Below are 27,939 nucleotides of genomic sequence, written 5' to 3'. Positions count from 1 at the left end.
CAAGAAATTTGGTTGTAAAAGGGGAGAAACAATACAGTAACTGGAGTGAAAGTAAAGAAGGTTTGGATTTTTTATTTTTATATTTAATGAAATGTGTACATGTTTGTAGGCAGAAGAAAAGGAGTCAGTGGAATACAAAGGGGTACAAAGAGTACAAATAACAGATGTTATTTGACAGAACATAATCCTATAAGCTATGGGAATAAATAGAACCAGGAGCATGGTCCTACCCTTCATACTCTTAGTTTCACCCTTCTGCTCTTCTAAGGACATTAACAAATGGAATTATTCCAAAGAAATAATTTTTATTGTCATCTTTAAAGAATCTTAAGTTCTCTAACAATTCCATAACAGAATGTAGGTATAAAGCTTCCCAAGAAACCTGCCTAGAATCATATGCAAGGCCTAGATAGGCACAATCATCTAGACATTTGAATCAAAGATGATACTCTCCCTTTCCCTCTCCATGGGTATTCTAGAAAGACCATAACCAGAAAAGCAAAGATGATTTTTGTGTAAGACTACCTCAAAGAAGAGTATGTGTGATAGACGTGAATTATGTTATCCTTTCATACAGCTCAACTTGTATGGATGGCATGTAATAGTAACCACTAACAGCAGAACTATAGTGGAGCTCAGTTACCATAAATTATAGCCCTAAGAAGTTCTTAGGAAAGGATTAAGACACATATTCTTGGGACCCAAAGTGTCCTGGGATGGCAAAAGTAAGGTACTCAGTGGCTATCCTTGTGTGGCTAGCTGGGGGAAGGTTTAATTTTTCAAAAACACAGTTGCTATGCAGAGGTATGAGGCTGTTGAAGACAAGAGGTCTGATGCGGCATTAGGAACTAAAGAACCGACCCAGTTTCTGGTTAGGAATAGTCAGCAAAGCAACCAGCACATAGATGGTTCAGGATGATGTTTGGGACAAATTCTTACTTGTTCTGAATTAATACCTTACATTGGTATGGCACTTTTGTTTTTCAAAAAGCTGTCAATACACTTTCATTTTCTTCTGGGCACTCAGGCTCACTTTCCTTCCTCTTCATCGACGCTGATTTAGGCCTGTCAAGTTCTTGAGCTAATGAAGACAAATCAAAGAAGACGGAAGGAAAGGTCAGAACCTGGTCCTGACTACAAATCAAGTAATGGCCAGTGGGAATATAAAAATTGGAGGAGGTACAGTGATACAATACAATACTTAATAAGATAATGTATAAAAAGCATTGTGTAAACCTTAAAGCTTCATATACATGCTAGTTATTATACAATACAGCATCAATTCCAGGTTCCCCAGGGCCACCGGAAGAATGAAGAGATAGGATAACTGTAACTAAGGGGGCACATGAGGCTAAACTAATGTTAGCCTTTTTTTTTTTTTTTTTTTTTTTTTTTAACTTTTCATTTCAAGAGTGAAAATTACTTAAATTATATAGCATAAAATGTTTAAGGCTACTGCAAACTCAAGTCATTGCCAGTGCTACTTACCGTCACAGCTGCTCCCATCATTCCTTGGACAAGTGCTTCTCCAGTAGATTTGACCTAGGAAAAACAGAATAGAAGATTTCAAGGGCTCTATCAAGTAATTGAAGATAAAGCAGGCATTACAAAAACAAGTATGAAGATATATTCTGATGGAAGTGGATATCTTCAACATAAAGAAGATCCAACTCACTTCCAGTTGATCAATGATGGACAGAAACAACTACACCCAGAAAAGGAACACTGGGAAGTGAATGTAAATTGTTAGCACTACTGTCTATCTACCCAGGTTACTTATACCTTCGGAATCTAATACTTAATGTGCAACAAAAAAATGGTATTTACACACATATATTGTATCTAGGTTTTATTGTAACACATGTAAAATGTATGGGATTGCCTGTCATCGGGGGGAGAGAATGGAGGGAGGGGGGGATAATTTGGAAAAATGAATACAAGGGATAATATTATAAAAAAAAATTACTCATGCATATATACTGTGAAAAAAAAATTTTAAAAAACAAAAAACAAAAACAACAAGTATGTGTAGCACAGTTGGTGAAGTCTGTGCACTAGAACAGATCTTAAATTCAAATAGAAATGTATCTCTGTGGGCTTTATATTGATCTAAAAACCAACAAATTAATAATATCTATGTTTTATTGCATATTTATTTTACTAAAGATTTCCCAATTATAGGTTCATTTGGCTTAGGTCAAACTAAGGACTATTGTAGATGAGTGTTTTATACCTCTATACTAAAAAAAAACAACTATCTAAGCAGAAGTGGAATGATTCATTGGAACAATGCTAACATATTGCCATTAACATATAGTGCTGGGGCAGATGAGGTTAGATTCTTTGTTAAATCTCTAAGTGTCACCCATTTTGAGCATGAGAGAAGAAAGTGTCCTAATGGAAAGTTGCAGGTGACATTTTTATTCACCAAATTTTAGAACATTATTGATGGGAGGACTAGGATAGAATAAGTCCCATGCTGTTCCAACAAAATTAATTTCAGATAACCTGTTTGGCGGTGTGTCCCATGTTCATGGCATCACTGATTCTGTTTTCAAGGAAGCGCCAAGTGTCTTCAAAGTCAGGAGATGAGTCCTGCATCATCACTAGTTCTGTAGTGTTATAGATGCCAGCAAGCACTGCTCGACGTGTGTACCAGTTAATCTGCATCAGAAGCAAGCCAAGAAAACAAATCAGAATTGGTGTGGACCCTGAGAAAGAATAAGCTTGGGCCAAAGCCAGACGTGACCCAAGAGCCTAACATTCTCCAGAGTTAGAAGTCCTCAGCAACTTGTAACTATGCAAGGAAGCAGCCCGTCCTGGTAAACTCCCTTTTAAAGCACCACCTCAGCTGCTTAGTGTTTTATTCCTTTAATTTCTTTCCTTTCCAATTTCATCTTCCTACCATCTCAGTCGGTGGTGTATTCCCACATGGAGGAAGCTTATTAAAGCAGTTTATTACAACTATGGTGGGAGCCTTTCTCTGCTTCCCTACCCAGATTCCACAAAATACCATCACTTATTGTTTTTATGAGTTTTATAAGTTACTTCTTTTATTTCCTGCCAAAAAGAGGATGCTTTTTAACAAGGCAGATTCTTTGTTGGAGGCTGCTTTAAATGAGTTTATTGATCTCTCAGTGGAAAAAGAAGTGGGCCAGGGGAATGGAGTTTCTTTTTAAAGAAATGGGTGTCTCAATGGTATTCTTTTTTGAGAGTGGTGTTAATGAAATCAGTCTGCGCTCAAAAAAAAACAAAACAAAACAGAATACGCAGAGATTTTGCTGCAGGATTTAAATCTTGAGAGGTTCCTGGGAAATGGTTATAAAAAAGCAGTATTAAATAAAAACAATCTCTTGTGTTTTGTATTATTACTGTAAGTAAGAAAAATACTTCTACAACTTTGGTTTTGTGGCCAAGGCGTTGAATTTTGAAGAAAAAGTTAAAGCCTATAGTTAGCTCTGTGAGAACTATCATTGAAGAATATGCCACTGTCTTTCTTCATTGTCTCAATTTGTCTTGTTTTTCTAAGAGGATGATACTGTAGGTCCCATGAAGGTTTATGACTATAGAATTTTTCCAAAAGTTCTACAAGAAATCTTCATTTTAAGTTTTGGAGTTAATGGAGTTTTAAATCAGAACATCATATTTCTACACTCTAAGATTCCCTAAGTCTCTTGGGATATCAGATCACCCCACAATTGTTCTAGGCATAACTGGGCAGGACCCATAGGAGGGACTTACGTCAGTGGACTGGTCTCCTGCATAGTGCCACATGTCATCCACCATGCTGGTGAGGAGGTTTAGGCTGGCTGGGATGTTATGAGGGAGCACAAGTATGCTGAGAGCCTAAAAAGGAAATAATATAGAAACAAATACGACATAATCCCATAATGTGATGCACTGACATGCATAATTAATAGGAAACAGTTTACTTTGTAGTTTCAACTCACACATACAAAAAACAAAAAAAAAGCAACATGAAAACTAAGACTTTTCTTCATTGGCTGATAGTCCAATTCTAGGCAAGTAGCATGAAGCTTTGACAATCCACAAACATGAATCCTGTTTGCTTGAGTTGTTCATCAGTCTCCTTGGCAACAAGCAAGGAAAACCAGAGCTTGATTCAGAGTGTAGTAGCCAGGCTTAGCATTGGTACAGTATAATTTTACTCAGGAGATCAGTGGCTTCCTTTTTTTCCATTCTCAATATGGACACTCCAGGACACCAAACATATTGCTGTAATCTAATTGGCCTTCCTATCATCAAAAATATTCCAGATTAACCTTCCTTTAAATTACAGCTTTAACTATATTCTATTCCTGCTAAAAAATAAAAAAATCTCCAATGGTTTTTATCATCTATAAGGTCAAAGCCTAAACATAAAATTCCTTATGCCACTGAATAGGGCATTCAATACCATCTGTGGCCTTAACCTATCTTTTTATTATTAGCTCTCACAATTCCTCTATTACCATACCCTATATTTAAGCAAAACTGGACTACTAAAACTGCCAATTTTTTTTAATTTCCATGTTCTTGCTGATGCCTTTCCTGAACCCAGAGCCTCCTTTTAGGCCAAAACATAAAGTAACTTATGAAGTGTCCTATGTTAGGGATGCAACAGTAAAATCACTTCTTTTTACAATTCCCTTCATGGACTCCTACCACCTTAGGGTAGCAAGGTTTACTTAGGCTGGTAGGCCTCAGCCTATCCTATGACAAACCCAAGGCCATTCATATTACCTGACTATCCCGTCTCCCAAAAAAAAGGGATAAATGGCCTGGATTAATAGCCACTCTAAAGTATTTAATATTTGTAGGATTGAGTCCTGGCTCTGTCACACTTAATATGTACTCCTAGGCTTTTCGTTTGGTATGAAGATTAATGAGTTAACTTAGGTACAGTGCTCAGGGCTTGAGTTGGTGCTAAGTAATCATCACTATTAGTATTGTCATTAATGATTGGGACTACATATGAACTTTGTACCCGGGGCCAATGTTCAACATATGGGATCAGCATTCTCAGTCTGGTTTCCACTGCATCCCTCAGGAACTGGTCTGTCTTCCTCTTCCTGGGAGAGGGAAAAGAAAACAGCGTATCTATGTGTCAGAGTAGAGAGCTTGGAGCAACTCTCAGTCCTAAGATAGGAAGTGACCGGTCAGTTGGGAACTTTTTGTCTCAAAGAGCTGGACCAGGACCTTATTTTTTCTCCCTGCTCTGCTGAAAGCCTTATTCTTAGGGAAAGGCTGGGAGATCTGGGCCCTTGCAAATGTGTCCCTATATTCTTCAGTGTTAATACCACAGGATACTCACTCTGCCTGACCCAGCTGCACAAGTTTTTGCTCTTCTTCCATCACACGATTGAGTTTAGCATTGCACTGTGTCACAAAATGCAGGATCAGTTCACTGCCATCATTTCCAAACATGCCAGCTGCTGCACTAGAGAGACCCAGGGACTGTGAAAGAAGAAGAGAAATAATGGAATCTCTAAGATGATAGCCCATTTCAATAATGTTTTGAGGTAAGTAGTGAAAGTGTTATTCATATTATATGGATGAGCCTCATAGACATTTAGAATCTTTCCCATGATCACACAGCTACTAAGTATTAGAACCAAAATTTCAACTCAGAAGTCAACTCTAGGTTCAGTGCTTATGACACTTTACCACCATAAAGAGAGACAAGGATCTTGAGGTATACATGGAAGAAGGGAATGAGATAGTAAGAAAAGAAATACCATACTTTGTATTTTCCCTTTTTTGGAGAAGAGATTTAAGAATGCCCAAGATGCTCAGCAGTTTCAACTTTCTACTAACTTTTAAAGTTATTCATAAATTCCCTAAATATATATATACCTGAGCTCCTTCGGCAATGGCTTCTGAGGTCCACCCATGAGCAGGTACAAACTCCAAAGCTGCAGTCAGGATCCGATGCTGCAGCTGCTCCTCGCTTTCATGGTCCTCATCTTCCTCACCACCCTGATCTGTGTACCTGAAACCCAATTCAGGAAAACAAGCTAAGTGCCAGGACTGAGTCCCAAGTGTTACATTTCCTTATTGGGTTGAGAAGCACATATATCTTATTTTCCTTTATGCCAGTGTCATAGGCCAATAGGATTAAAAAAAGATCCTTTATTCTCTTTTCCCACTAATGACAAAAAAGCAAAAGCATCTAGCATATACCAAAGTTGTTACTCAATAAACAAAAGGCTCTACTTGGTCCAGATCTGTCCCTTGGCCACTGCAGAGATAAACCATAACTTTTTTCAGTAGTGAAATCAATAAAAAATACTATTCCTCCAGGAGATTAGAAACCGGATGACTGGTGCTTACCGGGGGTTTGAGCGAAAGGATTCTGGATTGGGCTCCTCTGTTCCCTGTGATTCAGAGTGCTGTTGAGAGGAAGAGGGTGGGGACTGGTACTTTTGTTCATCTGAAGATTTCATTGCCAAAGCTGAAGCATGGAAAGGTCGTGGCATAGGAGAGGGCTGACATCTGGTCACTGAAACGGGAGGTAGAATGGTCAGTCACAGACATCTTCATAAAATACTCGAGATCAAAGGTGGTCTCAAGATATAAAATGAGATTAGCAGGAAACACTGAGCCATATTTTAGGGATCTAGGATGAAGACTTCAGGCAATGAATAATCCTGACAGTGTGGAACAGTAGAATGCTGACTTAGAACCCTGTTTTGAGTTTTGGCCCTGCTACTTTGTGGCTGGTTGACTGTGGGTGTCACTTAACATTTCTAAATCCAGTTTCTTTACCTGTCAAATGAAGATAACGATCTATCTTGTGTGTTACAAGGAACAAACATTATCATATATGTGGAAGTACTTGGGAAAACTGTTAAGTTTTATTATTATTATTATCATGAAGAGTAAACTAGGTTATAGACCTTATTTTATTTCATAATCTGTAAAATGGTAATGTTAATGGCTGCCCTACCTCACACGACTATGTTCTCTGAAAAAAACAAAATTCTATAGGATAAGCTATTCTTATTTTTATTTAAGATATTTTATTCACAAAATGGCAGACCGTTAAGTCTAGAAGGGACAATAAAGTTTGTTTAATGTGATGAAGGTGAGGCTCCCATAAATAAGAATCATCTGACCAAAGTCACAGAAGCAGCATGTGGCACAGCCCAGATTTGAATCCAATTCTCTAGAGGCTTTTTCTACTATTCTATACTTCCATATCTGCTTTGGTAAAATAGGTAATTTAACGGCAGCTAGGGGGCGCCATAGTGCATAGAGTGCTTGCTGGTCCTAGAGTTAGGAAGGAAGGCTCATCTTCCTGAATTCTAACCTGGCTTCAGACACTAGCAGTGTGACCCGGGGCAAATCACTTAACCCATTTTGTCTCTACTTCTTTCTCTATAAAATGAGCAAGAAAAAAAAAAAAAAAGCCAAATCACTCCAGTATTTTTGCCAAGGAAACCTCAAATAGGGTCACAAAGATCTGGACAACAAAGAGTAAGAATCAAGTTTAAAATTTTAATAAAATATATTTATCAAAATAAATATTTTAATGGATAAGTAACAGTTATAAGAGTTGGTAAAAAAAAAATTACTTGTTCAATTAATCTTTAGTTAGTTTTTCTTTCTTTCTTTTTTTTTTGAGAGGTAATTGGGATTAAGTTACTTGCCCAGAGTCACATATATTGAGTGTCTGGAGTTGAGGCTGGAGTTGAACCCAGGTCCTCTTAACTCCAGGGCTGGTTCTCTATCCACTGTGCCATTTTAGCTACTCCCTTTATTTAACTTTTGCAAGGTATTCTGAGTACAAGAAATAATCATTTAAAAGTATAGGATATTGTTACTATGGAGTGAGAACAGATTTTCTTTCCAGAAAATCATTATAGATTTTCTGTCCTAATGTTGTGTTTGAATTGACAAAAGAGAACCTGACATTAAAGACAATGCATTTCATTCATTCATTCAACATGGATATTGTTATGTGCAGGCTAAATATAATGAAGCGTATTAAAAAACCAAGAAATTATGCATCCTATCTTTGAGTTTATATTTCAGCTGATTACATGTCTGCTGTTATCTATATTCTAACTTCCAGATTCTAGCTTGCTTCAACATCAAAACAGTGATTTAAAAACAAATAAAAAAAAGAATAACACCAGAAATCTTTTGGAAGAAAAAACGTCTGAATCACAAAATTATTAGAATCAGATTTAATGCTAAATGAAAAAAACATGTATTTGTTTTAAAATATTAAATAGAGTTAAGAATATTCCTAGATGAATAAAATTGAGATCCCTCTTGAATCCTCTTTCAAAATATCACATATTCTAAAGAATCCATTAAATAAACTTGAGTATAATGTTACAAAAGGCAAATTACAGGAGGAGCACTCAAAAACATGAGAAAGGAACAATGGTAATAGAAATGATTCCATAAAGTGCTAGAAAGTTCATGTTTAAAAAAAAAAAAAAAAAAAAAAAAGACAGGTAAGGAGGGGAAGAAGAAAGAATGCCTGATTTTAAATCATGAGGTATGGACTGAATTTTAGAGCTGCCATTTATTAGCTGTGTTGGCCTGGAGGCAGAAAGACTCATCTATCTGACTTCAAGTCCCACCATAGCCACTTCCTGGCTATGTGACTCTGGGCAAATCATTTAATCCTGTTAACTTTAGTTTCATCATCTATAGAAAAAGATGAAGAAGGAAATGGCAAACTACTCTTTGCCAAGAAAGTCCCAAAAGGAGTCATGACGAGTCAAGACATGACTGAAATGACTGTTAACAAGTTACTTTCTTAACTTGGGTTTTAAAATCATATCTGTAAAACAGTAAGCAACAGTCTGGTGAAAAGAGCTAAGGATTTAGGGCCAGGGGATCTGGGTTTGAATTCTGGATCTTTCAATGTTTCAATATTTCTGTGACTTTAGATATTTGCCCCTAATATTCCTAATTTGAAAAATGAGAAGAGTTAGACATGTGATTTTTAAGATTCTTTCTAGCTTTAATTCCTATGAAGTTTATTCATAATAATGTTTGTACTTCTCTACTTAACAGCTTTGGTTGTGAGAATCAAATGAGACTACATTTGAAAACACTTTATGATTTTTTCTCTACAAAAGTCCTACTTGGATACCTTTAAGGGCATGTATCATTCTATAACTGTCTTTTTTGAGACGCTTCAGTGGAAAGATTTATCACCCATAGGCTAGATGAATTCTATGGCTATAACAAAGAAATAAAAATGTAAATTTTTTTTTTTTTTACATATCCTACACATCTCCCTTCACTTTTGCTGTGACTGTGACAGCAACAGGATAACATAAGCCTTATTTAAATAAGCTATTGAGGGAGGCAGCTAGGTGGCACAGTGGATAGAGCACTAGCCTTGAATTCGGGAGGACCCAAGTTCAAATCTGTCTCAGAAACTTAACACTTCCTAGCTGTGTGATCCTGGGCAAGTCACTTAACCCCAACCTCAGAAAATAAATAAATAAATAAATAAGCTATTGATCCCATTATGGATGGAAGGTCATCTTTGGAGTCAAGACAGCCCTAGCTTCAGTTTCTACCTCTGACACATATTAGCTATGTGACTATGAGTAATAACCTGTCAATGCTCCAGACAAATCTCTCAATGCATAAATTGCCAGCTTACATATAGTGAAAGTAGATGTTTCACAGAGAATTCCTTAAACTAAAATCACAGGTCTAAATTTAAAAAGTAAAAAATAAGCCCCCCAAATGGGAAATTAATAAAAGAACAGAAATGAATGGATATTACTATTTTCTGAGGAAATTTAACTGTTCTAAATCTATCACTAGTACAGGAGGGATAAAAGAACCTTGAAATTATCTCCTTGGCAAGTAGAAAGAAATAGATGTAAGCCAAAGGTAGCATCATTTTATAATAGAAAATCATTTATAAAACCTTCCAGAGGGGAGTCATGGAGGATTATGATTATTATTGCCTTATAAAAAGCATTAAGAAACAATGGAAGAAAAAATAACTTTATACAAAGCTTGTTGAGATTCAGTTAAGTTGGATTACCTCAGGGGCTTTAAAGGATAAAACTTAGAAGGTCAACAAACAGATAAAAAATGAAAAATATTTCTTAAGGTTTTTATAAGACATTATGTTCTCTACCAATATGTGCTTTATGAAGTAGAAATGGTAATCAGGTAAACAAGGAAGAACAGCTAGAGCAAACCAATTATATTCTAAAGAGTATGGCAAGGACCAATACATTTTCAGGGATTATGAAGATATATGAAGAAGGAAGATAGTAAACATTTAGAAAAAATTGCAGTGAGCAGACTGATTGAGAAAGTATAACTACCAACCTATTTTAACTATAATAAACATAATAGGGTTTATGGGAAAACTACACACACACATATACACTCTGAAAGCATCCTACAAGGTATGAGAAAGAAACAGGCTTTTGCAAAGGATAGTTTATCTAAAGTTTTAGTCACAAATTGAAAGATACAAAACACTTGAACACTTTTATATGATCCTGGATCTTATTTAAAATGTTCTATAATAACTTGCTTATTGTTTATTGACTATAAACATAGTCATACTTTGGTACAGCAAAAGATTTAAGAACTGCTAGAGACTGAAGTACAACCATGAAAATATGAATGACCACCACAGTGTGAAAAGAACTAACAAAACGAAATTGAATGTTAACAAACACCTTTGTTTATCTCTGCCATTCCTCATAAGGAGTTCAGAAAAGGTTAAGAATTATGGGTACGGAATATAAAAAATTATGTTGCTATGCTGGTTATTGTTGAACTGTTTTTGTTTTTTTTCCCCTTTAAGACCTTTGTTACAAAGGAAGGCTTGATGGGGGGGAGGTTTATATTTGTAAATGACTGTAACAAAAAAAGGAATCATTAAGAAAACTTCTTTCACAAATACTTCAACATCCTATAACATTCCTTGAAAAATATAAATATTTGACAACCCTCTGTTTTCATGAAGCATAAAACAGGAAGGAATATGGTCATCACCATCATGGAGGATATCCAGAAGAGTCTAAAAGATTTGTTATATAGAGGGGCTTTCTATATCCTATTTGTAGATCATTTTATGCTAACTACATCAAGTTTTGGACATTATAGAACATTTAAAATAAGATCTAGGGTCATATAAAAGTGTTCAAACCAAGTAGAAAAGAACCAAAAAGATGAAGAATGTCTTTTTTTCCAATATATAAGCAGTTGAATGGTCAGCACACAGACTCATTTCATCAGTATAAAGATCCTGGAAAGAAAATTTTGTTCTTCGGCCATTTCTGGCTCCTAGTGGCCCACCACTTAAGTTTTTCTTGGCAAAGATACTGGAGTGGTTTGCCACCTTCTCCAGCTCACTTTACAGATGAGGAAACTGAAAATCAGGGTTAAGTGATTCCTGGGTTAAACATAAGTAGTAAATGTTTTGAGCACAGATTAGAATTCAAGAAAACAAAGGACCCCATTTTAACCACTGTACTACCTAGTTATTTTGGAAAGACAACGTGAAGGGATTGGTTTTAAAACCCTAACTTCAACAAAGGCTGTTTTTATTAGGAATCTTTTTCTGAGGTAAGTAATGGATTTTAAGTTTAAGGATTAACATTCCAGAGAAATGGCAGTAAATAGTGATTGTAAAGAGCAAGAAGTACACTATCAACAAAGCACTACGTAAGCTCATAAAAGGTTTAGGAAAGGCTACCGAGGAAAAGCGGGACAGAAGTAGGTGGGGGCGATAAGTAATGGAGATGTAGGTTAATAGGGAAAGCCCACATGCTCCACATAGAGACATAGTATCTTTGCAAGGTCAAGGGGTTAGAGAGAAGCCATCGGGAGAGAAGATGGGTAAGAGTGGAGAGGGCTGGTGGTACGCGCCTTTGGAAGGATTACCGACCGAAGCAGCTAAATCTTAAACACAAGTGGAACCTAAGCCCAGCCATGCGCACTGGCAGGCACTTGTCCAAAGGTTGAATCAAGAATCAGCGTTAAGAAGGTTACAGTCGGGGTCAGGGTTCAGGCCAGATCTGGACTGAGAGTCAGGGCGACTGGTCAGGAGTTGGGCGCCCCGTCTTGGTCCCGGATGGAACAGATATCAGGTCTGGTCCGAAGAGAGGTTTAAGTCAGAGTGGAAGTTCACGTCTGGGTCAGAGCATGCAATAGTAGGGCCAAAGTTTGGGTAGGAGGTCAAGGCTAAGTGTTGGCCCGTGAATCAAGCCCGAAAAATGCAGGCTAGACCCGTGGGAGGCCAGCCAAAAAGCAAGACAAGGCCTCCCTCCCCGGGGGTCCAGTCTGGCCCAGACCCTCTAGTGCCCTTCACTTCACCTTGTCAGCAGCCCAAAGCCGGGTTCCCCTCTGCCAGTCATACGGCTCCCGTCCTATCTTCCCACCCCCCCACTCCGGTCTCTCCCAGGACCCGGGGGTCCCGGCCCCACCAGGCCGCCGCCTCACCGGGCCGGCACTGCAGCCTCAGGAACCTCCAGCCTGTCCGACGGAGGAACCCAGACACCGCCGCCGCCATCTTGGAAGTGGGCACAGTCCCGTGAGGAGTCTCCACGTGACTCCACCTAATACGAAAGTGTGTGCGCGCGAGGGGGTGGGGTGGGTGGAGGTTGTGGAGGGGGTGAGGTGGGTGGAGGGGGTGGGGTGGGTGGGGTGAGGCGGGGCGGATGGTGGAGGACGCCCAAGGGCGGCGAGACTCCGCCTCTCCTCCGCCGTAGAAGCGCGAGTGCGCACGCGGAATCCATTCCCCTTCCCCCTCCCTTCCCCTTCCTTCCCTCCCCTCCCCGTTTCTCCTCAATCTACGAGTCTCCTCTTAAACCCTGCGAAGTTACTCGCTCATCTTCTCGCGAGAGTCCGGACGGTGAGGAGCCGGCTGCTGGAGAGTGGGTGCTGGGGTGACTGGTGGTACCGAGTGTGCGGGCGTCCTGGGTGAGCGTTGGCTGTGCTCCGTCCGGTTACTCCGCTTCCTCTTAACCTATTGCTTTGCCATACTGTGGAACCCTAGTTTCCTATCGAAGAACTCTGGTATCCTCTCGCTTCTCCTCCCTTTTCCAAAGTCTTATCTTGCCTTTACCCTATCCCCCGGCCTCTCTTTCTTTCTCCTCCTCTCTCCTCTTTTCCTTTCCCTCCTTCTCCTTCTCTTCCCTTCCTCTTGCTCCCCTCCTCCCCTTCCCCTGCCTGCTCCCCTCCCCTTAGCTCTCCTCCTGTCTCTTCACTTGACACCCCTTCCCTCCTTCTCTCCTTCCATCCTTGCTCTCTAATCCTGCCTGAGAAGTCATTTGACCTCGGGGGCCTCAGTGACTTATCCGTAAAATGGGGAGATTGGCTTATTGCATCCCCCGAGCTCTGCCCCAGCTCCTGTGCCCGAGGACCTTGAGTGGGCTGCGGTGGGAGGGGCCTCCCCGGGGGGAGCCGCGGACTCCCGAGTAAGGGAGGCCCCGCCTGTGTAGAGGCTGCAGGCGGGTTGTTTGGGGGGGAACCGTTGGCGGGTATGTCTGGGAGAGGAGACAAGTGAGGATTCCCTTCCCCAGTTTCTCTGCCCCGAGGTGTGTTTGTGCCTTGACGGAACACTACTTTACTGCTATATGAGTCTGTAAGTGGGGAACTGGGTCGGACCTGGGGATCATTATCCCGGACTAGGGCTCCAGGCTGCTGAGCATTCGCGAGGCCCGAGCTCCCTCCGCCACCTCGGCTGGGAACTTTGGGTGGGATGAGTTGTTTATGCCCCAGGATGACTTCCTATGGGAAGACTGGAAGCTCTTCCCTCCCCGCAAGCCTCAGTGAAGCGGTTTCCGTTCTTTTGTGCCAAAAGTTGTGGGATGTTTCTGTGAATGTAGCAGCAGCAAATCTTTCCGTCCTCAGAGTAGGAAACAATAGCGAAGTGAGAGAAGAGCGTTCCTGAATTGTCTGTCTGGCTCACCCAGGCCGGGCTGATCCTTGAAGTTAGGGAGCTCAGATTCCGCCCCGTCACCGGAGAAGGCTGGATGGAAACTGCACCCACGGCTGTGGTCTCTGAGACTTAACTCACGCCGTCACGCTAGTCCTGAGGTCACCTAATTCCTTCTGGAAGTAGAAGTTCATTCTTCTGAGTTTTCTCTTTCCTTTCTTCATTTCCGTCATGTGCTATTTTTAAAATGTCCCTTCTGAAGTGTAGTTGTCATTATCTTTAGGGTTTTCCTTCAACCTGTTTTCCAGAATTAAGCCTTAGGTTGACATTGGAAGTCTCCAGGGGAGCCGACAGTTCAGGGTTTGCTGTCCATAATAAAGCTGAGTCCAGCCGCTTTGCCGGAGTGATTGAGGTGGAGGAGGTGTCAGGACGTGATTGTGACTTTATATTTCTACTTCACCTCTTAAGTCACTAAGCTAGCTCAAGTCAAAGCTTCTGAGAAAGCTTACTTACTTGACTTGTCTTTCCCCCCCTTTGTGGGAGTGGGTTTTGTGCTTTTTGGACCAATTTGCCAGGCTCAAAACCTACAGAAGATACACCATGTTTTCATATTTGAACTTTTAAACATTTTCTGCAGTGTCTCCTCTGTTACCTAGCAAGCTGAGCCTGTGTCCTTCTTTTCTAGGACTGACATTTAACAAGCATTTTATTTCCATTCTCTTGATATTTAATATTAATTTGGGAGGTAGGGATACAAAGCATTTTTAATATCTTCTAAATTAGTGACCTGTTCCCGTTGGAACTTGGAGATAGTGTAAAATGCAGATCTAATAGTCTCTGATCCTATCAGTGGAAAAGGAAGCTTCAAAGCCAGCTCCTTTTTCCTCCCTAGAGAGGCCTCCCACTAGGCAAAGCTGGATATTAAGAACAAAGACTTTATGTGCCTATTTGAAGCAGAGGCACCAGTAAACTGAAATAAGAAAGGAGGGTGAGCAATGACACTTATTAATTTTCTGTCTGTGATGCTGCATTGTAAAAGGCCTGGTACTTTGTGTCTACCTAAAAATTAATATTCAGTATTTAAGACAGAATTGAGCAAACTTCCTAGGTTTCTTTTCTTTCTTTCTTTTTTTTTTTTTTTTAAATGAAAATTGCATTGGAATGTTGTCAGTAAAAAAGAAATGCTCTGTATGTTATCAAAGGGCATTTTCTATCTAGGAGAAAAAAATGTTTCCTCTTTTACTGAACAGCATTTTCCACTTTCCCTGAAAGTAATGAAGCATTTCTAATATCCCTGAAAAAAAAAAACAACAACTATTTCTAGCACCTTAGTACTTTTCCTTTAACTCTTTCCTTATCCTTGTAATTCAGTGCTTCTAAGCTTTTGATTGATTGGCATTTATGTGTGAAACAGTGATCCCGAATCTTATTAGCTGCCAGATACTTTTGTTAATAATCTCCATTTTTGAGCAGGAACATGTGGCTTAAAATTTCAATTCTTGAATGTGTTTTTGTAGAAATTTTAAAAACTAGTGTTGGGCCAAGAGTCTCTTTTTGCCAATGTACTTTAGTGAGTCAGGACTTTTAAAAATGTGGGTAAGTAGGGGCTTTATTATTTTGAGGGACATCTTACTATTTTAATGATACCTGTCATTCATTTAGTGTTTTGCAAGATTCTTACACCTTTCTGAGCTACTAGTGTAAGTACTCTTACTCCTATTTTGTAGATGAAGAAACAGGCTTGGATAAGTTTAGTGAGTAGGGATTATAAGGCATATTAGAACTGGAAGAGATCTTAGAGGCCATTGTGTCTAACCCCAGGAGAAGTGGAGTGATTTGCCCAGGATCATATAGCTACTAAGTAGAAGAATTTGAACATAGGTATTCTTGACTCCCAAGTTGAGTGCACTACCCATTACCTCAAGCTGATTCAGAGAACTGGCTAATGGTGCTGAGGTAGGAACCTAGATAGATTTTCAGCGGTGCTATTTCTAATTCCCCATCAGGAGAGCAGGTGAATTGGAGGGTTATTTCCATTAGTGGTCACTTTGTGCTGATCTAATCCATACTCTCATTTTGTCATCTCTACCCCCAACCCAAAGGTTGTGAACCCAGGGGTCTGTAATATTTTTATTACTGTATGTAAATATATATATTTAGTAAGCTTAAATATACATTTGAAACAGTTTTGAGAAGGTATGGTAGGCTTCATTAGACTGTCAGAGGGGTCCATGACCTTTGTGATTAGTGACATACCTGTAGATAAGGAAACTAGAGATAATAGTAGCTTCTTTGAGCTTTTTTCCCTCCCTTGTATGGTTTTCTTTAGAGGATTATTGTGAGAATTTTTTTTAAACTTATTAAATATGCTACAGATGAATTGCCATTGTTTATGATAATACCTGCCCCAACTTATATAGGTGAAACTCTGCCTGGTACCTTGCTCTGATCAACTTGAATCTCTTTTCTTGTTCTCAAGCAAGTCACTACTTTACTATTTCTAACAAGGTAATAATTCACTTACCATCCACTTGATTAAGATTATGAACTCTTTGAATCTGTTTGTAAATATTTAATATTCATCCAACTCCCACTATATGCTCCTTATGTGCAATCCTAGGTGATAGTAGGAGATATAAAGAATTTAATATGGCTAGCAACTTGGTTGACTAGGAGAATATATACTTATCACATAAGATTTTTTTAGATTATTATTAATTCCTGAGGTGTATTCCAAAGAATAGCTGAAAAAGTGATAATCATTATTTATTTCCTGATGTTGACAAGTCAGCTGAAGTGAATTTTTCTTTTTATTTATTTTTTTAAATTAAATCTTTTTATTTACAAAACATATGCATGGGTAATTTTCCATCATTGACCCTTGCAAAACCTTTTGTTCCAATTTTTCCCCTCCTCTCCATCCCTCCCCTAGCTGGCAGGTAGTCCAATACATATTAGATATGTTTTTATATATGTTAAATCCAATATATGTATTTATACAATTATCTTGCTGCACAAGAAAAATCAGATCAAGAAGGAAGAAAAAAGAACAGAAAATAAAATGCAATCAAAGAACAACAGAGAGAGTGAAAATGCTGTGTTGTGCTCCACATTCAGTTCCCATAGTCCTCTTTCTGGGTGTAGATGGCTCTCTTCATCATTAAACAAATGGCATTGATTTGAATCATCTCATTATTGAAGAAAGCCACATCTATCAGAATTGATCATTGTATAGCCTTTTGTCTGTACAATGATCTCCTGGTTCTGTTCATTTCACTTAGCATCAGTTTATGTGAGTCTCTACAGGGAATTTTTCAATTATATTTTAAATATCAGCGTGCTTTTCCAGTATAGGTGTTTATTACTTGGAAGAAAAAAAGCTAATAGCTGTCTTGGTTCCAGAAAGTCCAGAAAATCTAGGAGGTGGTGGGGTTTGTTTTGTTTTGTTTTTTCCTGAGGGCTTGTGCTCTATCCACTGCACCACCCAGCTGCCCCCCTCCCCCCCAGGTTGAGTTTTTTGAGATTATAGAGGAAAGACTGTTCTTCATGCATCCTTGACCAAAATCATAGGATCGTAGATCTAAAACTCTATGGAAAGGAATCAAAGAAGCTAGCATTTATTAAGGTTTTACTTTGTGCCAGGGACTGAACTAAACCCTGAATATATAAATATAAACAACAGGAAAGACAGGTTACTGTCTCAAAGACATTGTTTGGCCCAAATCCCTTCACAAAATGAAGCCTCCAGGAAGAACTCATGAATAGAAGAGGAGCAAGTTTTACAACAAACATGGGAGCATGAAACCCCAGGTGCTGAGTTTTTCAATGGCATGGTAATGGAGTTGTGATTTTTGAAGTCCATAAAGTCAGGAACAGGGCCCAAAAGGACTTAAGAGATTATCTAGTACAATTTCTTTGTTTTACAGATAAGGAAACCAAGGCCCAGAGAGATTGATTTATCCAGTATACAGATGATAATAATAGAGCTGAGATTCAAATTCAGGTATTATTATTCCCAACTAGAAATGTACAGTGCTAGATTTTCTCCCTTGTCTTCCTCATATTTCTTAGTGGACTGCCTAAGTCTGGGTGAACTTTCTATTTCTACTTATTATTTTTAGAATAAATTGAGAATAAATTAAGAAATTTGGTGGCGTTCGTATTTGAAAAAGAGAACACTGGAATAGCTAAGTAAATGTCCCCAACCTCATTCTTTTTTAATGTGTTTTCTTTATCTTATTCATACAAAATTTAAAAGGACAGTTAAAGGTCAACTTCCATGCAAAAGAACTTTTGGGACCTTACAAAATTAGGTAAAATGGATTTTTTTGTATTTATTTTGGTGAAAGGGGAAATAATATTTTACTATAACTGTGTGGGGGCAGCTAGGTGCCAAAGTAGAGCACCAGCCCTGAATCAGGAGGACCTGAGTTCAAATCTGATCTCTTAACACTTAAGTGTTAAGTGACACTTAACACTTCATATTTCCTAGCTGAGTCATCCTGGGCAAGTCACTTAATCCCAATTGCCTCAGCCAAAAAAAAATTTTTTTTTAAATATATATATATATATTTATGGTCAAGGGAAGCCTGCCAATTTCCCTTCTTTGCTGAGTCATTGATGATTTCTACTCAGATACACAATAACATTTGTGTTTTGTGTTCTATGCTTTGACTAAGTTAAGATCTGATACAAGGAGAGAATCTTCTATTATCTCCTCATGTAATCTAATTGTATTTTCTTTTTCTTTTTTGCTGAGGCAATTGGGGTTAAGTGACTTGCCCAGGGTCACATAGCTAGGAAGTGTTAAGTGTCTGAGGTCACATTTGAACTCAGGTCCTCCGGACTTCAGGGCTGATGCTCTATCCACTGAGCCACCTAGCTGCCCCAATTGTATTTTCTTAGATTTTCATCATGTTCTGAGAAAATCAAGGATCTCCTTGAAGAAATTAGTACTTAGTTTAGGAACCTGGGATTACGAAAATTTGAAATAATAGGATTGTTTATTTAGACCTCTCATCAGCAACATTTTTTTCTTTTCTTTTTTTTTAAATTAATTTTATAATAACTTTTTTTGACAGTACATATGCATAGGTAATTTTTTACAACATTATCCCTTGTACTCCCTTCTGTTCCGAATTTTTCCCCTCCTTCCCTCCCCTAAATGGCAGGCTTTCCCATACATATTAAATGTTATAGTATATCCTAGGTACAATATATATGTGCAGAACCGAATTTTGTTGTTGTTGTTGTTGTTGTTGTTGCAAAGGAAGAATTGGATTCGGAAGGTAAAAATAACCTGGGGAGAAAAACAAAAAATGCTAACTGTTTACACTCATTTCCCAGTGTTCCTTCTCTGGGTGTAGATGATTCTGTCCATCATTGATCAATTGGAATTGGATTAGCTCTTCTATGTTGAAGATATCCACCTCCATCAGAATATATCCTCATATAGTATTGTTGTTGAAGGATATAATGATCTCCTAGTTCTGCTCATTTCACTCAGCATCAGCAGCAACATTTTTTTATAAAGCTTTTTTATTTTTCAAAACATACACATGGATAATTCTTCAACATTAGCCCTTGCGTAACTTTGTGTTCCAATTTTCCCTCTCTCCACACCTTCTTCTAGGTGGCAAGTAGTCCAATATATGTTAAACATGGTAGAAATATATGTTAAATCTAATGTATGATACATATTTATACAATTATGCTGCACAAGAAAAATCAAACCAGTTTAAAAAAGGCAACAGCAAAACTAAATGCAAGCAAATAACAAAAAGAGTGGAAATACTATGTTGTGTTCCATGCTCAGTTCCCACAGGTCTCTCTCTGGGTGTAGATGGTTCTCTTCATCATTGAATAATTAGAACTTGTTTGAATCATCTCATTGTTGAAGAAAGCCACGTCCATTAGAATTGATCGTCATATAATCTTGTTGAGCAGCATGTTTTTCTAATGTCAACATCCCTGGGTGCTTAGTATAGACTGTGCCAAAATTCTAATTGTGTTTATTATACTTGTTGGGTTAAACCAGATCCAGGTTCTTTGTTCCTGTGTTCAGCACTGATTCATCTTTGACCATTTGTTTCAGACTGGTGACATTGCAGCAATGGCAGACTATGGAATCTCAACTGGTCAGCATGTGGCAGTGATCTGGGATAGGTCATCTCCGGTGGAGGCTCTGAAAAGTCTGGTGGATAAACTACAGAAACTGGCTGGTGATGAGAGTCACGTGTCTGTGGAAAACATCAACCAACTGTTACAATGTAAAAACTTGTCCTAGACCCTTCTTTAGGGAGGGTAGAAGCATCTAGGTGGATGTATGAATTACTTGTTTGTTGTTCAATTGTTTCAGTTATGTCTAACTCTGATCATATTTGGGATTTTTTTGCCATATCGAGATACTGGAGTAATTTTCCATTTCCTTCTCCAGCTCATTTTTTAGATGAGGAAATTGAGGTAAATAGAATAAAATAACTTACCCAGGGTCACACAGCTAATATCTGTGGCCAGATTTGAACTCTGGAAGATGTCTTACTGGCTTCAGTACTCTGTCTGTTCTGTTTGGCTGTACTTCTCTAGAAAATATCTTCATGTCTGGATTTCTGCTTTGCTAATGAAAAACTGGTGCTGTCAGATTCTTGTTGAGAAATGATAGACAGAAGTATACATTCATTCATAAAAGTACATCTTTATCTTATAACTGATTATAATAGGAGAGAGAGAAAAAAGCTCATTTAACTAATTTATTCTGGTACCTGATCATATAAATAAATCTAGGTGCATTGGTGAGAATAATAGCAGTGTGAGCATAGATGGAAGGGAGAATAGGATAATAGCTACAAAGAGTGATAGGGTCACAGTAGTAGGTCCATTCAACTACTGTTAAACTAGGGAAGATAGATATCTCTTCTTCCATCTGGAACCTATAGAATTTCTAAGATTCCTGGCATACAGAGGAGGATGCTTGCTAGTGGGTCACAGATATTCTAAGTGATACTTGTTATAGTTTTCATTTTCTCTTCTCAGCTGCTCACAAAGAATCCAGCTTCGATGTTGTTCTCTCGGGTCTGGTTCCAGGAAGTACAATATTGCATAGTACTGAAATTTTGGCAGAAATTGCTAGGATCCTTCGACCAGGTGGGCAAGTCCTTCTGAAAGAGCCAGTGGAGACAACCTCAAGTAAGAAATCTGTGTCCTGTTCCTTGAATCTTCATTTGAAACATTAAACCAGGGTTTATAAGATAAGCTTAAAGTATTTGCTGCTACTCTCAACATGTTATAGATCTATGGACCAGTTCTGAAAGCATTTTGAAAATTTAAAACTTTTCTGATAAAGGCCTTATTTCTAAAATATATAGAGAATTAACTCAAATTTATAAGAATGCAAGCCATTCTTTAATTGATAAATGGTCAAAGGATAGGAACAATTTTCAGATGAAGAAATTGAAACCATTTCTAGCCATAGGAAAAGGTTCTCCAAATCACTATTGATCAGAAAAATGCAAATTAAGACAACTCTGAGATACCACCATACACCTCTCAGATTGGCTAAGATGACAGGAAAAGATAATGATGAATGTTGGAGGGGATGTGGGGTAAGTGGGTCACAGATACCTTGTTGGTGGAGCTATGAACTCATCCAACCATTCTGGAGAGCAATATAGAACTATGCCCAAAAGGCTAAAAAATTGTGCATACCCTTTGATCCAGCAGGGCTGTACTAGGCTTATATCCCAAAGAAATCAAAGGAAAGAAAGGTACCCACATGTGCAATAATATTTGTGGCAGCCCTCTTTGTAGTGGCCAGAAACTGGAAACTGAGTGGATGCCCATCATTTGGAATGGCTGAATAAGCTATGGTATATGAAAGTAATGGAATATTACTCTTCTATAAGAAGTGATCAGCAGGATAATTTCAGAGAGACCTGGAGAGACATATATGAACTGATGCTAAAGGAAATGAGCAGAACCAGCAGATCATTGTACACGGCAACAGCAAGATTACACGGTGATCAATTCTGATGGATATGGTTCTTCTCTCTCTCTCAAATTTTTAAAATTATAACTTTTTATTTACACAACATATGCATGGGTAATTTTTCAATACTGATTCTTGCAAAAACTTCTGTTCCAAATTTTCCTTTCCTTTCCCCAATGCCCTCCCCTAGATAGCAGGTAGTTTAATATATATTAAATATGTTAAATCCAATATATATATATATATATATATATATATATATATATATATACATACATATTTATACAGTTATCTTGCTGCACAAGAAAAATCGGATGTAGAAAGAAAAAAACAAACCTGAGAAGAAAAACAAAAAGGCAAGCAAACAATAACATAAAGAGTGAAAATACTATGTTGTGGTCCACACTCAGTTCCCATAGTCGTCTCTCTGAGTGTAGATGGCTCTTTTCATTATTGATCAATTGGAACTGGTTTAAATCATCTCATTGTTGAAGAGTATGGCTCTTCTCAACACTGAGTTGATTCAGGCCAGTTCAAATGATCTTATGATGAAGAGAGCTATCTACTCCCAGAGAGAAGACTATAGGAACTGAGTGTGTATTTCACTTTTTATTGTTGTTTATTTGCATTTTATTTTCTTTCCCTTTTATTTTTTCCTTTTTGATCTGTTTTTTCTTGTGCAGAATGATAATTGTTTAAACATGTATACATATATTGTATTTAACATATATTGGATTACTTGCCATCTAGGAGAAGGGGTGGGGGCAAGAAGGAGGAAATTTGGAACACAATGTTTTGCAAGGGTTAATGTTGAAAATTTATACATGCATATGTTTTGAAAATAACTTTAATAAAGGGGAAAAAATAAAAACAATTAAAAACCCATAGATAAACATAAAGTATCACTCTACGTTTTACCAGTTCTAACCAAGACTTGACTTTTAATGATTCTTCTATAAATCTATTGTGATTTTCTTTTTCTTTTGGATAGTTCATGAAAACAAAGTGAAGACAGCAGCTAAACTATGCTCAATCCTGAAACTTTCTGGGCTTGTGGAAGTGAAGGAGGTATGTTTACAAGTGAGCTGCAATTCACTTTACTAAAATATGGGGTAAAGGGACTCCATGTTGTAAAACTCATCTTATGCTTCCATATTGTTTCTGTTTTATTAACAAAAAGTGTATTGCCAGAATGTTCTTGAAAATGGATGTTTTTGTATTCCTTGTTGTTAGACTCTTTGGGATTACATGATGCAACCCCAACTTTAATTTCTGACTAGGTCACTGATTTCCTCTGATAGAGATCTTTGAGATTTATTATTGTTATTGGAGTTTTTTGTGCCTGCTTTTTTTTTTCCTCTTTTACATGGTAATGCTGTTTTCTGCCTACATGAGAAGAAGAAATAGTAAGAAAAGAGATAATATTTGCAAAGCACTCTTAAATTTTGTAAAGTTGTGTATTAGCAGAGAAAAAAACTGAATTCTAGTTATGACTTTTGTCAGAAATTTAAAATGAAGCATAAATAAATAGGTATTGTCTGTGGGAGTCACATAATATCTGTATATTCTTTGGACTTTAGGTATGCTAAAAAGATTATAGTATAAAATGGCATGAGTGAATTTTGTTTTCAATATAGACTAAACCTTTTTTGAATTTTGAATTTTAGGTGCAAAAAGAATCCTTAACCCCAGAGGAGGTACAGTCAGTACAAGAGCACTTAGGTTACCAGAGCGACAGCTTGATCTCTGTTCAAGTCATAGGCAAAAAACCAAACTTTGAAGTGGGCTCTTCTACTCAGCTTAAGCTTTCCCTCCCCAAGAAGTCTGCCGTATCAGGTAAGGATAACCCATGATTATACTAGTCCCGTACATTTTAATTCCATGTTGGGCAGAGTATGTTAAAGATTGAACTAGGTGACTCAATGGAGAGATAAAGCTTCTAATAAATTTATTTTTCTAATACTTAAAAGGGTTTAAATTTGTTTATGAAGAGAGACCTGATGTTACAAGTGTACCTGGTTCATTTAATTTCTTGATATTCTTTACAAAGGCTAAGGAAATTAATTTTTCCCTTAAGATTATGTCACTTTTAAGATTACATTAATTTGCTCAGTTGTACCTAGAAATCCATATCTTGCCCTCTCCCCTTATTACTATTGTTGTGAGGAGAATGGCTAAAATTGCAGTATGCAGATAAATTTTAGATACTTGATGCTGTCTTTCTTCACTTATTATTATGACTTCCCTAAGATCTTTGGAAACCTGTATGCTCAGGATCACAAAATGAATAAGAGCAGTGTAAACAAACAAACTGTCCTGTTTAAAGAATTTGATCATGCAGTTGTGCTTGGGCCATTTTGGAGATGTACAATTGCCTGAACTGACCTGTCTGAAAATCTGCCCTCGAATGAGCTTATTTCACTCAGCTCTTCCTGATCTATATTGTTAATTTTTGGCCTGGCTAATGGCAGCATCTTCTGATAGATTCAGAATCAAAAGTCCTGAGATCTCTTTCTAGCATGCTTTATTTTGGGAGCCAATCTTTGTTAGTTTTTCAGTAAAAAGGGAATGAAGCCTGCCTTGTTAACATTGAGTAGTGTGATGCTGAGTTGTTGTTAACTATAAAGTCACTGTACCTCTAAGAGGAAAGAACCTTTTAGTGTCACATATCCTGTATCTGACTTCTCTTGATATTTCTTTTGTTGCCTGATTTTAGAGAAACCTGCTGTGGATCCTAATGCTGCCAAACTGTGGACACTTTCAGCCAATGACATGGATGATGATGGCATGGTGAGTTGGGCCCAATGCTGATCCAAGTGGTATTTTGATTTATCTTCAACAACCTTGTCAGAACCTCCATGCTGGGTATGAACAGTCATATACTAGAACCATTACTGCTGGTTGTGTTTTTCTTGCTTTTTGATGGAATTTCAGCAGTGAAGTTCTCATCATTTTTACTTGGTTTCTACTTGACTGAAAAGATTTTCTTTCTTTCACTCGTAATAGACCCAAATGAATGTCTTCACACAAAAGCTTTTTGTCACTTTAAAAACATTCTCTTGGACTCATTTTTCAAGGGTAAAATATTTAAATGGTGAGGAAAAGTTACTTTTTATCACTCTGTCCTCATTGAACACTTCCTTTGTTATAAAACAATTGATATCTGCATCTAGTTGTGAATGGAACATTCCACACTTAGAGAAATCCTTGACTTAACTCTTCTCTGGTCATTTGATTTTTTTTCATCCCTTTATCCATTCACCTGTGTTTCCCCCCTCTCATGCACAAGATAGAAATTATACGATAAATAATCCATGATATATGCCAGTGATATAGCTAGACTTTATAAAGTGCTTTTTGTTATTTTTGGGCAATTCATGATTAGCTGTTTTCTAATATCCAGCTTCGTCTTGGCATCCTTTCCCTGTTATCAGCTGATGTGTATCAGGGAGCACATAATAATTTTAATGTTAAACTGAACTTAATATAACTAGGAAGGTAATCTTACTGCCCCCAAAATTACTTTTAAATTGTATATAAAATGCTAAGCATAAATAATTTTGGTATTATCTATGCTACTGCTTTCCTCTTAATATTACTATATGAGAGCTTCTCAGCTGAGGTAGCTTCTTAGTCATTAGACTAATCTGAAAACGTTCCAGGATCTCATTGATTCCGATGAACTCTTGGATCCAGAGGATTTAAAGAAGCCAGATCCAGCTTCCCTACGAACTGCTTCATGTGGAGAAGGGGCAAAAAGGAAGGCCTGTAAAAATTGGTGAGTATTAGGGAAGGTTCATTACTTTCTTTCAAGGAATATGTAATAAAGCAGAGAGGAACTTAACTCTTACAAGCATCTCCATGTGATATGGTATGTCTCCTTCCTTTGATATTATTACCTAGGCCACAGAGAAAGTAGTTCCTTTGAGACTAGTCCTTTGTAAAGGATGACTGGAAGACTGATGAAAAGAAGAGAGTCCTTGGACTCATCATAAACTATTAAAAGTCATTTTTTAGGATTTGTGAGTTTTAAGTTCTTACAGTTTCTCATCTCTTATTTAGCACGTGTGGCTTGGCAGAAGAATTGGAACAGGAGAAAATGAAGGAGCAGAAGAGATCCCAACCCAAGTCAGCTTGTGGAAATGTAAATATTTTGGTAGATTTTCAAAATTCAGAAAGTATCCAGGATATATTTAGGCTTCATCCTAAAATTGTACCTAAGTTGTTTCTTCCTTTAAATAGCTTACAATTCAAATGATTCCAAGTAAGACAAAGTAAAGCAGACCTATGTTGGAGAAGTCCTCTACTTCATGACGATATTAGCATTCTCAGAGATCCTATAGCTGTTATGTGATAGGAATTTCTCCTGCCTCTGCCTTTTTTATTTTCATTTTTATGAATAGACTTAGTATTTCACATGTGTATTTCATCACTTATTTTCATTTCATTATTTTAATCTTCTTTGACTGTCCAAAAATATTAGGTCCTGAACTCACTGATTGCCATGGCATTAGACATTTCTGACTTATCACAGGAGGTGTAAAGTTTTAGAATTTTCATCATTTAGTATTTTAGTATTTAGTATTTTCACCTCTACTAAGGATAAAATCTTAGCCAGCTGCCTTATTTTGAACCACTGGGTGGGAAGAAAGCAGCAAGATTAGGGATTACTTCCTCTTGGTCTTTGAGTTTGTATTTCCTTGATTAGAAGATAGTTTCAATTTCTCTTTCTCTCAACAGTGTTATTTAGGTGATGCCTTTCGCTGTGCCAGCTGCCCTTACCTTGGGATGCCAGCCTTTAAACCCGGAGAGAAAATCCTTTTGAATGAAAAAAATCTTCACGATGCTTAAAAGACAAAATCACTGAGACTTGTGGGAATTATTCCATTTCAAAAACTGACTCCAGCACTCATTTCAGCAACCCTTCAAGCCCTATCTGTTTGCCTCATGCCTCCCTGGTTCTGTCTATACTCTGTGATGGGATTCTAGATGGGGTTGGCTTGGTAGATATGCAGAAATTTGGGTATCTGCTGCTGTGAACCAAAGGACTGAGATATAATCAGCCAGATTAATTTACATTGGGCTATCTGATTCTTCAGTAGGACTTGAAAGGAAGGTATAGGGAATTTCCATCTAATTAATGCTGGCAGAAGGAGATATACACTGGAGAAGTTATCTTCTCCATGTTAGCATTTGGTAACCTGATTACACTGTATTTGGGACCTGAGCCCAACCTCTCTTGTCAGCTTGGATCATATCACCCTTGAACATGATAGTTTTCCTTTAGTGTTAAACTTCTGTGATGTATTGCCAGATCACAGATCTGCCTCCTAAATTGGTTGATAATTTAACTAATTGTTTTATGAGCAAGCACATTTATTCAGTTTGTGGTTACTGGAAAAGATAGTCAAGTGTTGTATGAATTCCTTACAGTAACAAGCTTCCAGTCCAAATGGATTTCTGAAAACTTGAACCATTCATATTTTTTAATTAAACCCAGCCTCACTGTCTCAAACCATTGTTATTGTGATCTGACATTATTGAATTATTGGAGCTGTTTCCTTTTTCCATGTCTGCGAATTTATAGTTGTTAGAATAATGCACTTCTATATAGCAGCTCCACAGCTGTAAGAGAAAAAACTTAGTTGTTACCATAGTGTACTTCTTTATACCAGTTTGTGTGTGAGTGAATGAGAGAGAACTGATCTTGCAATAAGCAACGAAAACACTTTCATCTAAGTGAGGGGTCTAAGCTCACTTCTGTCTTTAGATATCACATTCATATTATATGTGGTGGCACACCAGGGAGTCAATGTCATAAGAAATAACCCTTCAATTATGGAATAGAGTGGCCTTTCTTCATCTACTCAGAACTATTTTGTGTGATCTGGAGATTAAGACTAAAACTAGCTGTAATTGGAGTAAGATTCATTCTTGTCCTTGCTAGTGACCTGTAAGGACTAGGATTCAATTTTGCCAAATGTTGACAAATGTGTGGATTTAGGGGAATTAGAATTGCAGCTCAGTGACTGATAAATAAAGTTTTAAATGGTCTGAATCTTTGAAA

At 37.8% G+C, this 27,939-nt stretch overlaps 2 protein-coding genes across 15 annotated transcripts; one reads left to right on the top strand and one right to left on the bottom strand.

The window, feature by feature from the left end:
• Window positions 1-56: 56 nt before the first annotated feature.
• COQ9 (coenzyme Q9) lies at window positions 57-14,270 on the bottom strand. 5 transcript variants are annotated; one of them, XM_074293519.1, is made up of 9 exons: window positions 13,618-14,270; window positions 6,334-6,502; window positions 5,857-5,992; window positions 5,315-5,457; window positions 4,988-5,072; window positions 3,742-3,846; window positions 2,509-2,664; window positions 1,489-1,542; window positions 57-1,081 (listed from the first exon to the last, which is right to left on the bottom strand). In XM_074293519.1, exons 2-9 carry the CDS (start codon window positions 6,477-6,479, stop codon window positions 1,046-1,048), a joined length of 861 nt encoding a protein of 286 aa, XP_074149620.1. In that variant the 5' UTR covers window positions 6,480-6,502; window positions 13,618-14,270; the 3' UTR covers window positions 57-1,045. The 5 variants fall into 5 exon arrangements, 4 of the variants coding, with proteins under 4 accessions (XP_074149620.1, XP_074149618.1, XP_074149616.1 ...); XM_074293517.1 differs by lacking the exon at window positions 13,618-14,270 and adding an exon at window positions 12,834-12,978; XM_074293515.1 differs by lacking the exon at window positions 13,618-14,270 and adding an exon at window positions 12,451-12,593.
• CIAPIN1 (cytokine induced apoptosis inhibitor 1) lies at window positions 11,933-27,939 on the top strand. 10 transcript variants are annotated; one of them, XM_074293523.1, is made up of 11 exons: window positions 12,995-13,026; window positions 17,531-17,698; window positions 17,815-17,891; window positions 19,983-20,157; window positions 20,921-21,073; window positions 22,864-22,940; window positions 23,540-23,708; window positions 24,589-24,662; window positions 25,535-25,650; window positions 25,935-26,016; window positions 26,613-27,939. In XM_074293523.1, the coding sequence occupies exons 4-11, from the start codon at window positions 20,001-20,003 to the stop codon at window positions 26,721-26,723; spliced, it is 939 nt and encodes a 312-aa protein (XP_074149624.1). In that variant the 5' UTR covers window positions 12,995-13,026; window positions 17,531-17,698; window positions 17,815-17,891; window positions 19,983-20,000; the 3' UTR covers window positions 26,724-27,939. The 10 variants fall into 10 exon arrangements, with proteins under 10 accessions (XP_074149625.1, XP_074149627.1, XP_074149623.1 ...); XM_074293524.1 differs by lacking the exons at window positions 12,995-13,026; window positions 17,531-17,698 and adding an exon at window positions 11,933-12,098; XM_074293526.1 differs by lacking the exons at window positions 12,995-13,026; window positions 17,531-17,698 and adding an exon at window positions 12,029-12,577.

Source organism: Sminthopsis crassicaudata, chromosome 2, assembly GCF_048593235.1.
Source record: "Sminthopsis crassicaudata isolate SCR6 chromosome 2, ASM4859323v1, whole genome shotgun sequence".
NCBI classification, from domain to species: domain Eukaryota; kingdom Metazoa; phylum Chordata; class Mammalia; order Dasyuromorphia; family Dasyuridae; genus Sminthopsis; species Sminthopsis crassicaudata.
This window is presented reverse-complemented; position numbering and strand designations above follow the sequence as displayed.

What these genes read in the sequence shown, in the direction of transcription:
- CIAPIN1 (XM_074293524.1), top strand. Translation starts at nt 20,001, where the DNA reads ATGGCAGACTATGGAATCTCAACTGGTCAGCATGTGGCAGTGATCTGG. An exon ending in GGCTTGTGGAAGTGAAGGAG is followed by an intron (nt 22,941 to 23,539) that starts GTATGTTTACAA and finishes TTTGAATTTTAG; the next exon opens with GTGCAAAAAGAATCCTTAAC. An exon ending in ACATGGATGATGATGGCATG is followed by an intron (nt 24,663 to 25,534) that starts GTGAGTTGGGCC and finishes AAAACGTTCCAG; the next exon opens with GATCTCATTGATTCCGATGA.
- COQ9 (XM_074293515.1), bottom strand. Translation starts at nt 12,520, where the DNA reads ATGGCGGCGGCGGTGTCTGGGTTCCTCCGTCGGACAGGCTGGAGGTTC. An exon ending in TCCTTTCGCTCAAACCCCCG is followed by an intron (nt 5,993 to 6,333) that starts GTAAGCACCAGT and finishes ATTGGGTTTCAG; the next exon opens with GTACACAGATCAGGGTGGTG. An exon ending in TGGGACACACCGCCAAACAG is followed by an intron (nt 1,543 to 2,508) that starts GTTATCTGAAAT and finishes TGTTTTTCCTAG; the next exon opens with GTCAAATCTACTGGAGAAGC.